Source organism: Mustela erminea, chromosome 18, assembly GCF_009829155.1.
Source record: "Mustela erminea isolate mMusErm1 chromosome 18, mMusErm1.Pri, whole genome shotgun sequence".
Taxonomy (NCBI): domain Eukaryota; kingdom Metazoa; phylum Chordata; class Mammalia; order Carnivora; family Mustelidae; genus Mustela; species Mustela erminea.
Genome location: NC_045631.1, coordinates 59,363,972 through 59,378,530, shown reverse-complemented (window position 1 = coordinate 59,378,530; position 14,559 = coordinate 59,363,972). Strand labels below are relative to the sequence as shown.

The 14,559-nt window shown below is 63.2% G+C and overlaps 1 protein-coding gene across 1 annotated transcript; it reads right to left on the bottom strand.

The window, feature by feature from the left end:
- Positions 1–2,201: 2,201 nt before the first annotated feature.
- ENPP7 (ectonucleotide pyrophosphatase/phosphodiesterase 7) lies at positions 2,202–9,227 on the bottom strand. The gene is made up of 6 exons (XM_032322243.1): positions 8,564–9,227; positions 7,038–7,310; positions 5,718–5,863; positions 3,877–4,503; positions 2,978–3,227; positions 2,202–2,475 (listed from the first exon to the last, which is right to left on the bottom strand). Exons 2-6 carry the CDS (start codon positions 7,288–7,290, stop codon positions 2,414–2,416), a joined length of 1,338 nt encoding a protein of 445 aa, XP_032178134.1. The 5' UTR covers positions 7,291–7,310; positions 8,564–9,227; the 3' UTR covers positions 2,202–2,413.
- Positions 9,228–14,559: the final 5,332 nt, after the last annotated feature.

Below are 14,559 nucleotides of genomic sequence, written 5' to 3'. Positions count from 1 at the left end.
TGGGCCGGTCGGGGTCGGTCGGAGCCAGGTCGGGTCCGGACCTTCGCGCGCGGGACTCCCGAGCGCCCCCGCGTGGCCGCGGGCGGCACGGCTCTGGGGCGGGGCCTGCGGGCAGCGGGGCGGGCAGAGGTGGACCCTGTGCGTTCCCAGTCCTAAACCTGGACAGCGGCCCAACGGCCCGCCCCGCAACGACTGAGCGTGGGCCGGGGCTGGGGCACGCTGAGGTCTGTGGGCAAGTGCGGAGACAGGCTCATCCGTGTCCAGCAGACTCACACCGCGAGAGGGCAGCTTCTGGAGGCTTCCTGGAAGAGGCAGGCCTAGAAGAACAAGTGTGTGTTGGCTGAGGGGAAGGGCTGGGCAGCCCGAGGCTGGGGTCTGGGGGAGGAGAGGAAGCAGGGGTGCGGGGAGGTGGGGAGTGGTGGGAAGCGGGCTGGGCAGACAGGGGTGGACACTCCCGTTGGGTTGAGGCCGAGGAGGGTCCCTGTGGGGACTCCAGACCCTCCGCTGGACCCAGGAGGGCACGCGTGGTGGGGTGAGGGTGGGGTGGGGAATGGCTGGGGGGTTACACCCTTCCCGCCGGGCTGGGGCACTTTCCTGGGCCTGGCTGGGGGTCGTGCCATGCACACTGCAGACCCGGAAGCCAGGCGAGCCCAAGGGTGCCTCTGTCTCCCCTGACGCTCTGCCCGCTCCCGTCTGGGAGGGAGGATCTTAGGTCACGGTGAAGGGCTGCCCTGTTTCTCAGGCCAGGGCAAGTCCTTCGGGCAGTGTCTGGAGGGAAGAACGGGGCCCACCAGGCAGCAGCCCTCATTCCGACCGGGTTCAGCAGCCGCGATGACCAACCCCACGGGGGAGGTCGTCCCCACGCCTCTGAGCTCCATGCCGGGCGTGGGCTCTGGCCCGAGGGCCGACTACGGTCTTTTCCTGACCTGGCCGTTGTGGCCTTGCTTTGGGAGCTTGAAACTGGCCTCAGTGGGAGCATTTACACAGCAGAGATGGGAAAGGTCACACGTCAGGTCTTTTATTGCTGCTGGTTACCGCTGAAAGGACTCCAGACGAGGGGTTAAAACCAGGGTTCAGACACAGCACTGTCACCTCTAGGGTCCCGGGCCAGCCAGCTAACCTCTTAGGCTGTAGCGTCCCCTCTGGGTCAGAGGGGGTCCGCCAAATCATCTCCCTGGTCCGTCCAGCCCTACGGTTTTGGTGGCGAGAGTCCTGCAGTCCCTCTGTCTTCTGGCCTCCGTCCCACCTGGGCTGCCATGTCCCTCTCTCTCCTCGGGTCTCAGTGAGCAGCTCTGTCCCTCCCTGGGCAGCCCAGGCCCCAGGCAGTCCATGCAGCCTTCATATCCCATCTGTGTCTCCCTAGAAAGGCAGCCCTGAGAGGTCTCTCGAGACCACCCGTTTCGCACCATCTCCACTCTGCTCCCGAGGTGTTCTGCCCAGACCCCCGGGGGACTGTCCCAAGTGGCCGTCCCTTCTCCGAGCCTGGCGGTCCTGTGTTCCTTCAATCATTGGTGTTGAATCAGGTGTATCCCCGTGTCACTTGGCTGGGGGTCCCCACGGCCTGTCCAGGAAGACTGCTCCCTCCGACCACAGAGAGCTTATACGTCCCCAACCTCCCTTACCAGCTTCCAAGCCGGGGCCTCCCTTCCTGTCCACAAACAGGAGGGGCAGGGCTGTCCCCGGGGGCTCTCACTCGCCTCCCCTGCCAGGAGCTTCATCCCTGGGCTGGGCGAGGCGGGCTCAGCCTCCCGCTCCCCGCTGTGGCCCAGTCCTCTCTCTGCGGTGACACCCGCCCTGGTCTGTCACCTTGCACACTGGTTTGTCCTGTCCCTGTTGTCTGCTCTCCATGACCCCTGGATCACAGCCTCTGGTGCAGGGCCCAGGCTGCGTCATTCACTGCGGATCCCCAGAGCCCAGCCCAGAGCCCCGTCGCCCAGCCGCTCCCACCGTGTGGCGTGAGAGGGAATGAATGATTTGCTTCTGCTTCGGCTGGAGGGCCTTGGCGCCCAGGGCAGAAACAAGATGGGGTTGTCACACGGCACGCCCGGTCCTTCGAGCTGGCTTCTGGAATATTCTGGGACGTCCGCCCTTGCAGCTCTCCCCACACACCTGACCCATGGCCTCTGGGGTCTGCCTCGTCCCCAGGGGAGCACGCAGGCCTTGCACGCAGGCAGGGAGGAGGCTGGGGAGGGTCTGAGTCTCATGGGCTGTCTGTCCGCTTCGGAAAGGCCCGCTCCAAGCCTAGAGCAGAGCGGCTAGAAGGGACTTGTGGGGGGTTCTTGAGCACGGACTGCCTTCTGCTGCGGTGGGGGGGGGGGGGGGGTCACTAGTGGGGGTGTCAGATCCAACCTCCCCTCCCTCCTGGGCTTCTGACCTCCAGCGACAGAGCATTATGCGACCTTGGCCAGAAGCATCACGGGCTACCAGCAGTCCTGTCCACCACGGGGGGCCGGCCGCTGGGCAGGAGAGCAGAGCCTGAGGAAATTCAGGGAACCCAGTGAGTGAGGGAAGCGGAGCAGGTCACTACCCCTGCTCCGCGAGGCTGGGCCCGGTGCCCTCCCCCCAACTTCCAGAAGCCCCCTGACCTCCAGGCCCACACACCTCCAGCCAGGCCCCCACTGGGGTCTGCTGTCTTGTCAGCTCCCAGGTGACCTCTGGCCTGGGGATGGGCCAGGGTGGGGGTGAGGGCGTGTTCGGGGAGGCCCATAGAGGAAGACTCCGGGAAGGAGCCCTCCCATGGCCACGCGGGAGAGCAGGTCAGGGGGAGCCAGGACCCCCGAGGTGGACTTCACCGGGGGGCCTGTCCTGTGGGCAAAGCGCCTGCTTCTCCGGCCCTCGGGCTCCCCAAGGCTGCTCACATCCACATGCCCTCCCCTCGTCGCTGCCAGGGCTTGAGATGTTTGCGGGGTGCAGGACAAGGAAAGGAAAGGCGGCCCCAGGCGGCTGCTGGCGCTGTGACCGAACGGCAGCCCCTTACCCGAGGGGGTGCTCTGGGTCCCGTTGCTGGCCTCCCGGAGCGTCGGCAGCAGGGTGCTCAAGAGCCCGTCGTTGGCCTCGGGCACGATGCCCAGCAGATGGCACATGAGCTCGTACACGTGGACGCTCTCGAAGGGCTCCACCTCCAGGCCCCTCTTGAAGCTGGGGCCCACGGCCCGGAAGATGGTCTTCATGTCCATGGCCTCGTTGTGGAAACCGTGCTCTCCGTTGTTGAACTGCACGTTCAGTCTCTGCCGGGGGAGGGGAGGTCCTGAGCCTCCACGGGGACTCCCAGCCCACCCCTGCCCTCCCCACCGGCAGCGCCCCTGCAGGAGCAGAAGACCCCTGGGAGGGGTTCACACTGGCAGGGGTGGGGCAGGAGGGTGTCTCTGAATTCTGAGCCTCCAAAGACCTGCGGCCTGAGGGAGGGCCTCCGGGAAGACCTGCTAACCCAGGTGTGCCGCTAGGCTCACGGGGTGGCATGTCCTTCCCCGAGGCCCTCTCCCCTCCCCGCCGCCTCTTCCTTCCCCTTCGGCATCCCTTGGCTCTCCCGCTGGCCGCGGGCCAGCCTCCTTGCCCCCCCTCATTTCTCATTTCGTACAGCCCGTCTTCCCACGCTTCACCCCGCACGCAAGCACACACACGTCCATGCTGTCACACAACACACGCACACGAAGCATGGACGTCGCCCCCATGCGCACAGATCTCACACGTTTACGCCCACGTACATGCGCACACACTCATACCGACTGCCCAGTGATGGGTGTGTCCCTTTGGTGGCCCGTGCCTCTCCAAGTAGGGACTCGTGAGCGGTATGGGGGAGCTTTTTTACAGCAAGGGAGAGACCCAGGCGCCCGGTGGAGGAGCCTGCCCGGGCCCGGCGTCGGGCAAGGAGCTCACCCCATGGATGACGTAGCCAGGGTCACTGTACATGAGCAGTGGGGTGATCCTGGGGTTCCCGGCGTAGTGGAGGGACTTGGGGAAGGACTCCTTCTTGTAGACGTGGAGTTTGGGGTGGGCGTCCTTGAGGACCTCGTACACCTTGTCCAGCATCCCTTCCTTGGGGAGGAGCATGCCATTGGGCCCGTAGTCCAGGAGCTCAAACTCGATGTCCTTGAAGGTGAAGTTGGGGAACGCGTGGAACTCCACCAGGTCCTGGGCCTGCTTGTGGACGGTGGTCATGCCGTGGTCGGACGTGATGATCAGGTCGAGGCTGCCCTCCAGGCCGCTCCTCCTGATGCTGTCCCGAAGGTAGCCCACCGTCCTGTCCACCTGCATCACCATGTCCTTCCTCTGCTGGGACTCGGGGCCGTACTTGTGGCCCGTGGAGTCTGGCTCCCCAAAGTAGAGCGTGACCAGGTCCAGGCCCTCGTCGGTGAACCATTTCATCACCGTGTCGATGTTGGCCCTCCACTCCTGCTCGTCCTTGTAGTTGTGCAGAACGCCTTCCTTCCGGCTCAGGGTCACCGCCGTGCCTTGGTAGGTGACGTTCCCGCCGGGGTAGAAGAAGGAGCCCGTCTTTAAGCCCTGCCAGGGAAGGGGGCATTAAAGCCACAGGCCTCCTTGGGCTTGCCCCCCGCCCCCACGGTTCCTGCCGCAGTCGCTGCTGCCCCCCTGCCTGCCACCTCTCCTCTTGCGGGCTCACTCAGCCCTGCTCCCGCCGCAGGCACCGGCCTCTTCTAACTCTAAGGTTCCCACGGGTGAAACTGATTTTACAGAGGAGGGAGCGGGTGCCCAGGGTACCAAGCACTAGTGACATAACGGATACAAAGATGTCCCCAGATATGCAGCGTCCTCATTGTCACCATGGCCCTGGGTCCCCATGGCAGAGCTGCCCGGACAGCCCTCCCCTTCTGGCCTGGAGCCTGGCATCTCCTGGCTATATTCTCGTCCAGGCCCTTCTACCTGGGTCCCCTCGCTTGCCTTTCCGGCCTGGCCACCCATCCGTCTTTGCATACATTGATGGCGGCTTTATTTAGGGACCCTCTCCCTGGAACCACAAAGGTCCAAGTTCGCCCTGTCTGCATGTCCACTTCCCAGCTGCCCTTCTGTTTCCACCGGGCACCACGCCAGGCCCGGCTCTTGGCTCTGACTTTGAGCGTGAGCCTGACGTCCGCGTAGCTCCTTCCAGAGTGAAGGGACCCCGACCTGAGTGGACGCCCTGCCCAAAGGATGGGTGTAGGCTCCGAAGTTCATTCTGGGGCCACCCTGAAAACCTGCTGTTTGACCTTGTGGGCGAGCAGCCACACCTCCGGGGCCAGGGATCCCCCAGAGCGTTGCAGGATGGAGAGGTTCCTGGGTTCGGCACTACAATCCGCCCTTTACTGACCTTTCGCCCCTGGAAGTTGGCGGCGCAGCCCGCAGAGGAGTTCCCCCGAAGGGGGAGGGCAGAAAGCTGTTTTACTGTGAGATGCCCTTTTGTTGAGTGAACTTATCTTTGCTGTGTGGACGCCCTCTCCCAGAGCCTGGGGCCCCGGGCTGTGGTTTTCCTTCCCTTCGGGAGGGTGGAGCCATCCCCTCGGGGCCGGGGCTGCAGGGAGGCCTGGGCAGGGCCACAGAGCCCGCGGGCAGTTGCTTATCCACACCCGCAACCACAGCCCTTGGGGCCCCACTTAATACCCCTCTGTGCTGTCAACCCAGAACCCTGGGGCCGGGGTCTCACAAGGTCACAGCCTTTCTGGGCCGGGTCCTCCCGTCTCCTGTCCCCCGACTGCCGTCCGTGGGCTGGGGGCCCGCGCTACCTGTCGCTGGGCCGTGATCCAGATGGGTATGCTGCCGTTGTCCCACCAGCTCTGGAGGCCGAGGGTGGCGTGGTAGGGCAGCTTCACCTTGCTGGTGGTGTTGTAGTACATGTTGTGGACCACCCCGTGGTTCTCGATGTATTTGCCTGTGGGGAGGAGACGGCAGAGGGGAGGTAGGAGGTGGGGGGGCAGGAGGGAAGCGGGCAGGCTTTCCCATACGCCGCTGGGGGTGGGGGGAGTCCCCGTTCGGGGTCCCAGACACATCCTCTCCAGCCCCGGGTTTCCACGACCCCTTCCAGCGGCTTCTCCTGCAGCTGAACGTGCACACAGGTGTGCCGATGTCATCTGTAGCCTCGTGGGTTTTAGCAAAGACGGGGAGCGGCCCGGATGGCTATCGGGAGGGAACTAACGAACAGTTTCCGCCCAGGCACAAACAGAATCCCAGGCGTTAAATGTCTCACGCGGAGCTCCATCCACGAGCTCCTTTCTAAACTTCACTTTGTGCGTGGGATGCACGGTCACTCGAGCCCGGAAGCTACAGCAGGAGGGACGTTAAGCCGCGTGCCCCTCCCCCCGCGTCCCCCTCCGGGATCCAGTCAGGAAACAGGTGCCGTGCGGGAAGATGCTCGCGGCGGGGGCCCCGGTCACAGAACGCTGGCACGTGGATGAACATCTGTACTGAATCGGGTCCCCCCAAGGTCACAGTCACCTGGAACCTCAGCATGGGGCCTTGCTTGGAAATAGGGTCATTGCCGATGAGATGAGTTGGGTTGGGTTGAGGGTGGTCTGAGTCACCGTGGGCCCTGCATCTGTGCACGAACACCCTCACCAGACGAGGAGACAGCTGGGGCTGGGGAGACGGGCCACGGAAGGGCCACGGAGGCTGGGCGTGGCAGGTAGGGTCCCCCAGAGCCTCCCGAGGGAGACTGACATCTGCGTGCCAGACGTCCAGCCCAAACAAAGCCGTGGTTTGAGGGCATCTCCAGGGTCAGCGTGGGAACAGCAAGAACCTCAGGTTTGTCTCTCCCGCCCGTCTGGAGCCCGGCCACACTCACTTCCTCCAGAAGCCCTCCTGCGTGGACACCTTGGTTGGGGGTCACTGTTTAAAATGGGACCACTGGGCATTTTGATGCCTTGTGTAAGTTCCCGCCATCAGTGAGGCTTGCTGATGCCCCCCCTCGGCCGTGCTGTGTCTCCCAAGGACAGCATCGTCCCCTTTGTCCCTGTGCGGCGCCCGGAGGACTGGGCTCTGTGCAGGCACTGGGTTCCCTCCTCAGCCCCCTCCCTGTCCCCAGGCCCCGGCCCAAGGCGCACGCTCACCCGTGACCAGGGTGAAGTGGCAGGGGCTGGTCATGGTGACGAAGGCCGGCGTCATGTAGCGGGCCTTCACCCCCTCCAGCGCCATGGCGTCCAGGTTCGGGGTGTGTGTGTCCTGGTCATAGTTCCAGCGGAAACCGTCAAAGGACACGAGCAGCAGCTTATTCCGGGAACCCCTCCTGCTGAGCGGAGCCCCTGCCCCTGGAGCCAGGAGGGTGGCCAGAGCCAGGGCCAGGACAGCCAAGCGCCCCGACATGAAGACGTTCGGGTTGGTTCCTGATGAGGAGCAAAGTCCCAGGGTCAGCCTGGCCGGTCTTGCCCGGCGCCTCTGTGAACACGAGACCGTGCACGTACCCGCTTCTCAGGAGACGGCCCTGGTCACCGTGTGCCTGCCACCCTAGCCCAGCCCTCATGTGGCATCTGCCTTTATTGCCAGCAGAGTCTTCTGGGCTGGCTGCTCCTCCCCCCCATTCCCCACCCCTGTGCACACCTGTCCTTGCGGGGAGGATGGGCACCAGTCCCAGAGGCCTGGAGAGCAGAAGGGGCTACTCCATCCCACAGGCCTGGGTCCCCACTCCACTTCTCCTAGCCACTCTCGGTCTCTGTGCCCTGCTCACCCTGACCCCAGAGCACTGGGAGGGGCCCCCTCCAGCTTCTAAGTTAAGGAGAGCTCTAGGGTGCCTGGATCTCAGGCCTGCCTCGGTCAGGCTCTGGGTTGGGAGCCAAGGACCAGCAGCTCAGCCCAAGCCTGGCTTTGTCCACGGGAGCCCCGGCATAGGTGAGCTCCTCCTCCTGCCATGCCCATGAAGGGGCATCCTGGGATGCGCTGGGCTTGCTACAGCCTGGTAGCCCGGGCTAGTGACCACCACACCTGCCTCCCGGGGTCCCATGGAACCTCAGAACCACACAGATGTGGGTAATCTCATTTGTGGACTTTATCCGTGAGGGGCTCAGAAGAGGGGGGTCCCTTGTTACCTGTGCTCATGGGGGTGGGTGTGCACGGGAAAGGGACCCCTGAGTTCAGGGTGCACCCTCTCCCACCCCTGTCGCTGTCTCTGTCCTTCTCCCTCTCTCGGAACCCACGAAGCACATTCCGTGAGCCAGACGTGGTTCTCAATTTGGGGGACCCAGCAGAGAATGAGACAGATGAGTGAATAAGTAAAAGAGTAAAACAGTGAGGCTGGGGGAGGGGCAGTACCCGGGGAGGGGTGGTGGCAGCCAGCGACGAGTCAGGATGGCACCGGTAGGAACCCGGGGGGTGGGGTCAGGGCCAGGTCCTGGCTCCTGGTGGGCTGTGGAACCCATCACAGGGAGGGCAGGAGGGGGTGGTGGCCCAGACCAGTGTGGCTGCTGGGGCAGTGACAGATGCCACAGGTGTTGGGGGGGTGCTGTGCTGAAGGGCTTGCGGCCAGACTGCAGGTGGGGGAGGGCTGGGTCTGCTCCCCCCAGGAGCCGGGGTGATGGGGTTTGTGTGCGCACCTGGAGGTCAGAGCCCAGGTGAACGGTGAAGGACAAAACAAGCATTCCACCTGGAGGCGGCCAGTAGGTGGTAGGACCCGATTCATCTGTGAACCTGCCCACAGGGGCTCTGCCTTACCACCGGCTGCAGCAAGCAGATGTGGTCATCAAGCGATTCCCAGCTCCTCGGCCCCACCGAGTGCATCAGAGCCTCCTCGGAGGTGTGGCCCAGGGACCACAGGCGCAGATTCTCGGGCCCTCCCCGGAAACCGCTGAAACACACCCTGGGGAGGAATCCTCAAACACAGCGGGCCCTGAGAACCCGAGAGAGGTGGACAGCGGGGCTCGTAAAACCAGCGCGGAGCGGGCTGGGCTGGGCTGGGCTGTCAGGTGGTGGGCCAGGGCACAGCAGGTGCGGGACCGTGGAGGTGCTCACCCTCCCTCCCACGGCACAGGGCCCCAGCTACAGGGAATGACCGGGCGGCTGTGCTCTGGGAGGGAACAGCGGGGCCGCGTTTACACCGGTGTTGGGGGGCAAGGACCAGGGTCTGACATCCCAGGAGGCCTGCGGGATGGATGCGGGCAGCAGTGGGCAGGGAAGCCTTCCAGGTAGGGGGCGGACGTGCAGGTGAAGAACTGCCGGGTTCCCAAGGTTGGTGAAATGGAGGATGGGCTGGAGGCAAGGGAGTAGGTCATGGAGGAGCTTGTATTTTGTAGATTAGTAGTCTTCCAGAATAAAATGGCTGCCAAGAATAAAGACTACACTTCCCAGCATCCCTTTCAGCGCGTCTGGGTCATGTGATGCATTCTGACCAATGGGACGAAAGAAAAAATGTCACGCGACAGCCCCCGCTGCGGGGTCGCCCCGGGCTGGACCGCGAGGGGCTCCCGGGCAGCGCGTGTGTGCGCCGAGGGCCGGTCCCCGAGGGCGTCCTAGATGGCGTGGGCGGCAGCCCCGCAGGGAGACGCGCACGCACCCTGCCTTGCTCCTTCCGTCGGGCTCCGCGGGGCCGGGCCCGGGCTCGGGCTCGGGGCGGCTTGGCTGGGTGTGAGCGGGCGGGACCCGAGGGGCAGGCCGCGGGGGGCGGGGGCGGGCAGGACAGGAGTCGGGCGGGCGCTGAGGCCCGGGGGCAGACCCGGGCTCGGGCGCGCGTGCCCAGACCTGGCGTGGGTTTGGGGCAGCGCTGCTCCGGGCAGCAGGTGCGTGCAGGGGTGAGGGTGAGCGGGGCCCCGGGGACACGGTGTCACCGCCCCCCCCCCCCCCCCCCCCCGCTGGCTCTGGCTGTGGATTCAAGTGCTGCTGCCCTCGCCTGCCTGCCTGGGGCCGGCCTGGAGATGGCGGGAAAGGCCTCTCCTCGGCCTCCTCCGCGGCTCAGCGCGCATCCCCCCTGCACCTCCCGGGGGGCTCTGCCCGGGCGGTTCCCTCTCCCCGCGTGGCCTCCGAGAGCGCGACCGCAGGCAGAGGGTGTACTCGCGCCCGAAGCCAGCAGTGCCGGGGCATGGCCGCAGACCAGGCCCGGCTTACCCGCGAGCTCATCCGGGCTTCGGGGTGCTTCTGGAAGGCAGAGTCGGTAATAGGCTCGCTGTAAGGGTGCGGGAGCCCAGCCGGCACCCGGCATAGAGGAGGAGCCAGGCTGCACCACCCTGCTGCGACCCCCTCCAAATGCCATCAAGGCAGCAGCCGCTGAGGACCCTCCTGTCGGGCTTTGAGGCTGTTAACTTTGTTTTTCTTTGATTTATTTGCTTGGGAGAGAGAGAGAGAGCGCACAGCCAAGGGGAGCGGCAGAGGGAGAGGGAGAAGCAGACCCCCGCGGAGCAGGGAGCCTGATGCAGGACTTGATCCCGGACCTGAGATCATGACCTGAGCCATAGGCAGACTCTTCACCCACTGACCTCCTCCCCGCCCGGGTGTCCCGCTGACTTCTTTTATTTTATTTTATTATTTTTTAAGATTTTATTTATTTATTTATTTGACAGAGAGAAATCACAAGTAGATGAAGAGGCAGGCAGAGAGAGACAGAGGGAAGCAGGCTCCCCGCTGAGCAGAGAGCCCGATGCGGGACTCGATCCCAGCACCCTGAGATCATGACCTGAGCCGAAGGCAGCGGCTTAACCCACTGAGCCACCCAGGCGCCCCCCGCTGACTTCTTTTAGACCCAGTGCCGCTGTCACCATGGTGCTATCACTGACTCCCCCGTTGTGTTCACATTACTTCCTTGGGGTGCACTGCCCGGGAAGGGCCCTTGGACGAGGAGGGAGAGGCTGCTTGGTGCGACAAGTCCTCTTGCTGTCAGGAGTGGCTTAGGCTGTGAGTCGCTGGTCCCACCGGCCCCAGGCTGTCCCATCTCCTCTGCCCCACGGTGTCCATTGGGGTTTTTTTATTCCTTTCGCATCCTTAACAAACAGTGAGGTCTGCAAGCGCACCTCAGAGAGGCTCGGAGATGTTCCACGCCCCACCTTCTTAGCTCTGCTCCCCACGGGCAGAGTGCCGATCTCTTGGACCGTCGAGCGGGGCTTCCAAGCGGCCATCACATTCTGGGGCCTCATGGGTTCTGTGTGTATTTTGTAATGTGTGTGTTTGTGGAATCTGCACTCTGGAATCTGTTTTTTGCTGGCATTTGTCATTTGTTTGTCACTCGTAACTTTCGCCGCCCTCTCGCACACGGGTCATTCTTCAGGTAGACGGTAGACCCAACACTCCCCGAAGACGGGGCTTGCCATACTGTTCACGTCGCGTCCCCGGAGCCTGGCATGAGGACCGGCCCGGAGCAGGCTTCACCCAGTACGTGTCGGACAAGTAAACATGCTGCTTAGAAGGAGAATTTGTGCAAACATCTACCGTACTTTTGGTTAGGGAGAACATTTTTTATTTTTTATTTTTTAATTTTTTTTAATTTTTTTTTTTTTAAGATTTTATTTATTTATTTGACAGAGAGAAATCACAAGTAGATGGAGAGGCAGACAGAGAGAGAGAGGAAGGGAAGCAGGCTCCCTGCTGAGCAGAGAGCCCGATGCGGGACTCGATCCCAGGACCCTGAGATCATGACTCGAGCCAAAGGCAGCGGCTTAACCCACTGAGCCACCCAGGCGCCCAGGGAGAACATTTTTTATTTTATTTTTTTTTATTTTTTTATTTTTTTTTTTAAAGATTTTATTTATTTATTTGACAGAGAGAAATTACAAGTACACTGAGAGGCAGGCAGAGAGAGAGAGAGAAGGAAGCAGGCTCCCTGCTGAGCAGAGAGCCCGATGTGGGACTCGATCCCAGGACCCTGAGATCATGACCTGAGCCGAAGGCAGCGGCTTAACCCACTGAGCCACCCAGGCGCCCGGGAGAACATTTTTTAAAACTAAACTCTTTGTCGACACGCTGAGGCTTGTGGAAACATCGCGGAGATGGTCGAGTTCCCGCCCGCCGCCCGCCTGGATTCCTGCGCTGGTGACACGCACGGGGTTTGCACGGCGGCGCGAGCGGGTGGGTAAGCCATTATCCTGTTTGATGTTGACAAGTCCTCGTTAGGCTCAGGTTACTCCATGCCTGCCCTGCCGCCCTGGCCCTGTTCCAGGGTCCTGTTAGGTCATCACCGTGTCCCTCTGGGTGTGATCGTCCCTCCGACTCTGCTTGTTTTTGATGACATGGACGGTTTGGAGAAGTGCTGGTCAGGCGTTCTGTAGAGCGTCCCTCCGTTGGCATTATCTGTTCTCTTTCCATTGATTACACGGGGGTTATGGGGCTCATGGGGAGGGTCACAGAGATAAAGTGTGGCTGCCATTATATCATATCAGAGGTACGTCCTATCACCGTGACTCATCGCTGCGGCATGAACTTTTCACCACGATCGTGTCTCCGGGTGTCTCCGCGGGACGGTTCTTTCTCGCGCTCTGTTCTTTGGAAGGAAGGTCACCGTGTGCCCCGCACACTTTGGGGGCGAGGGGTCGTGCCCCACGTCCGTGGGGACAGAGGGTCTACACCGGTGGTTTGGAGTTCTGAGCGGGAGACTCGTCTCTTCTCCCGGCTGGCCCATCCGTTCGCGAGTGATGCCAGCGCGGGCTCACGGATGTCTCTTTCGCAGCGGGGATTATAGCCCGCGGCTCCCTGTCCATCCCCTTGCTCTAACTGCTTCCTCTTTGGCCACCGGGAGCTCTTTCTGTGGGCGCCCGGGTCCCTTGTCACGCCCGGCGCTTTGTGTCCTCAAGCCCGTCCTTGTCCTCCAGGACCAGAGGGTGTCCAGGCTCCCGTCCCGTGTTTGCCGCCCCAGCCCTGGAATCAGGCGTTTCTCAAGGACCCGGGTTCCTTTTCTTGGCACTGATATTAGAGACCAAGAGTTGGGTGTGACAAGTGACAGTGCCCTTGTTTCTGGCCGTACCGTCTCCTGGTACGGTGCCCGGCACGCAGTAGGCAGGAAGGTGGTGTGGGTGGCGTGAGCAGAAGAGTGATGTCTCCAAACCAGGATAGTCCTGGGCAGGGGCGGCCTGCCAGGGAGCCCCCGACACCCCGGCCAGGGGGCTGGACACGGGAGCAGGTGCTCCGGCCGGGGGCCATCCCCTCTGTTGAAGGCGTGTGGAAGTCCTGGTCCCCTACGCTCCCCAGGTGGCAAACTTGGGTCTAATGGGCCTCTCCCAGTGCCCTGTCCATGCCCCTTTGGAGCGAAGGCTGTGGTGTTGCCAACACAGTTTCATGGAGAGGAGCGTTGCCATCAGCATGGAAGTAAACAAAGACTTTGATTTGGGGGCGTGGCAGATGACCCTTTCCTGACAGGGACCCTGATCCCCCTGTTGCCATGCCAGCCGCCTTGGGAGGGGGGGCCCTGGGAACCCCTGGCTGGGGGCTGGCCGAGGAGCTTCATCCTCGTGTCCCTGGGAGGCCTGAGCCATGGAGCCTGGGACAGGTGTCTGGGGGGCCGTGGGGGGCCATCAGGAGCCACACGCAGACAGGCCTGGGCTCGGCAGGTGAACCGCCGGGAGGCATCAGGATCTTTTTGGCCACGGTGGTGTTCCTGTGGGGAGAGACAGTGGCCTGAGGCTGGCAGTTCCTTCCCAAAGGGCCACAGCTGTCCAGTGTCCAGCTGTCCAGCGGCTCTGTGGGGGGAAGAAGGAGCTGAGGGAAGCAGCCCCCCCCCCCCTCTGCTGTTGCGGGCAGCGGTGACTCCCTTGCCCACTGCGACGGGGACCTGCCTGCTGCTGGTTGTTCCCGACGCCGGGCCCCAACCTCACGACCGCAGGTCATCAGCACGACCATCCACTCCGGCAGGCGCTGCTGCCTTTCCCTCCTGCTCGGGAGCTTTATCTCCGCCGCCACCTCGCCTCTGGCTAAATGAGGATTAATATTTTAACAGGATTACGTGCTGTGGGTTAGCCGGACTCTCTGGGGACTCCCGGGGCTCGGTCCCTCGCTGCCCTTCCCTCCCCCCTGGCCTCCCTCCGGGCGTGCGGGGAGACGGGGTCCTGAGGTCGGGGGCGGGGGTGCTGGGGCCTGCTGTCCCGGGTAGGGATGGCCCTGCGGGGCGAGGTCCCTGAACAGACCAGACCACGGGGCGGGGGAGGGGGGCAGGAGGACGGTGGGGGGGAGCAGGGGTTGGGGGGGAGGGCCGCAGGGACGCCCACTTGCCCCCGTGTCTCCGCCCCCCGAGTGGCACAGCCTCTAAGTCTAATGTATCAGGCCTTTTGGGGCTTTCTCCTGGAAAAATACTCCAATTCCACCCACATTTTATAAAAGCTCCCGTCCCTCTCCTGATTCCATCACGGAAGGACAAAACCCAGATTCTCAGGCTTCCCGGGCCTGGGCGCTTGACCCCGCGGGTCGCCTGGGTCTCCCGTGTCAGGGGGACCCCTGCATCGGTCTCCTTCCCCAGAGCCACCATCTCCTTCCCAAGCTGGAGGAAGCTTCTGCCTCCAACTTGGGAGCTGTTCCCCGTGGCCCCAGGCAGAGCCGGGGACCTTGACGATTCTTCTGTGGAGCCGCTCGTCAGCTGTGTAAATTCCGAGTCTGTGGGTCTGCTTTCCCCACCACGGGGGCGTGGAGGAGGGAGGTTGGCTTCCGAATGGGGGACCAGAGCTGACCGTTGCA

What these genes read in the sequence shown, in the direction of transcription:
- ENPP7 (XM_032322243.1), bottom strand. Translation starts at nt 7,290, where the DNA reads ATGTCGGGGCGCTTGGCTGTCCTGGCCCTGGCTCTGGCCACCCTCCTG. An exon ending in CTGGCTACGTCATCCATGGG is followed by an intron (nt 3,228 to 3,876) that starts GTGAGCTCCTTG and finishes CTCCCCCGGCAG; the next exon opens with AGACTGAACGTGCAGTTCAA. An exon ending in GACCCAGAGCACCCCCTCGG is followed by an intron (nt 2,476 to 2,977) that starts GTAAGGGGCTGC and finishes GAATTTCCTCAG; the next exon opens with GCTCTGCTCTCCTGCCCAGC.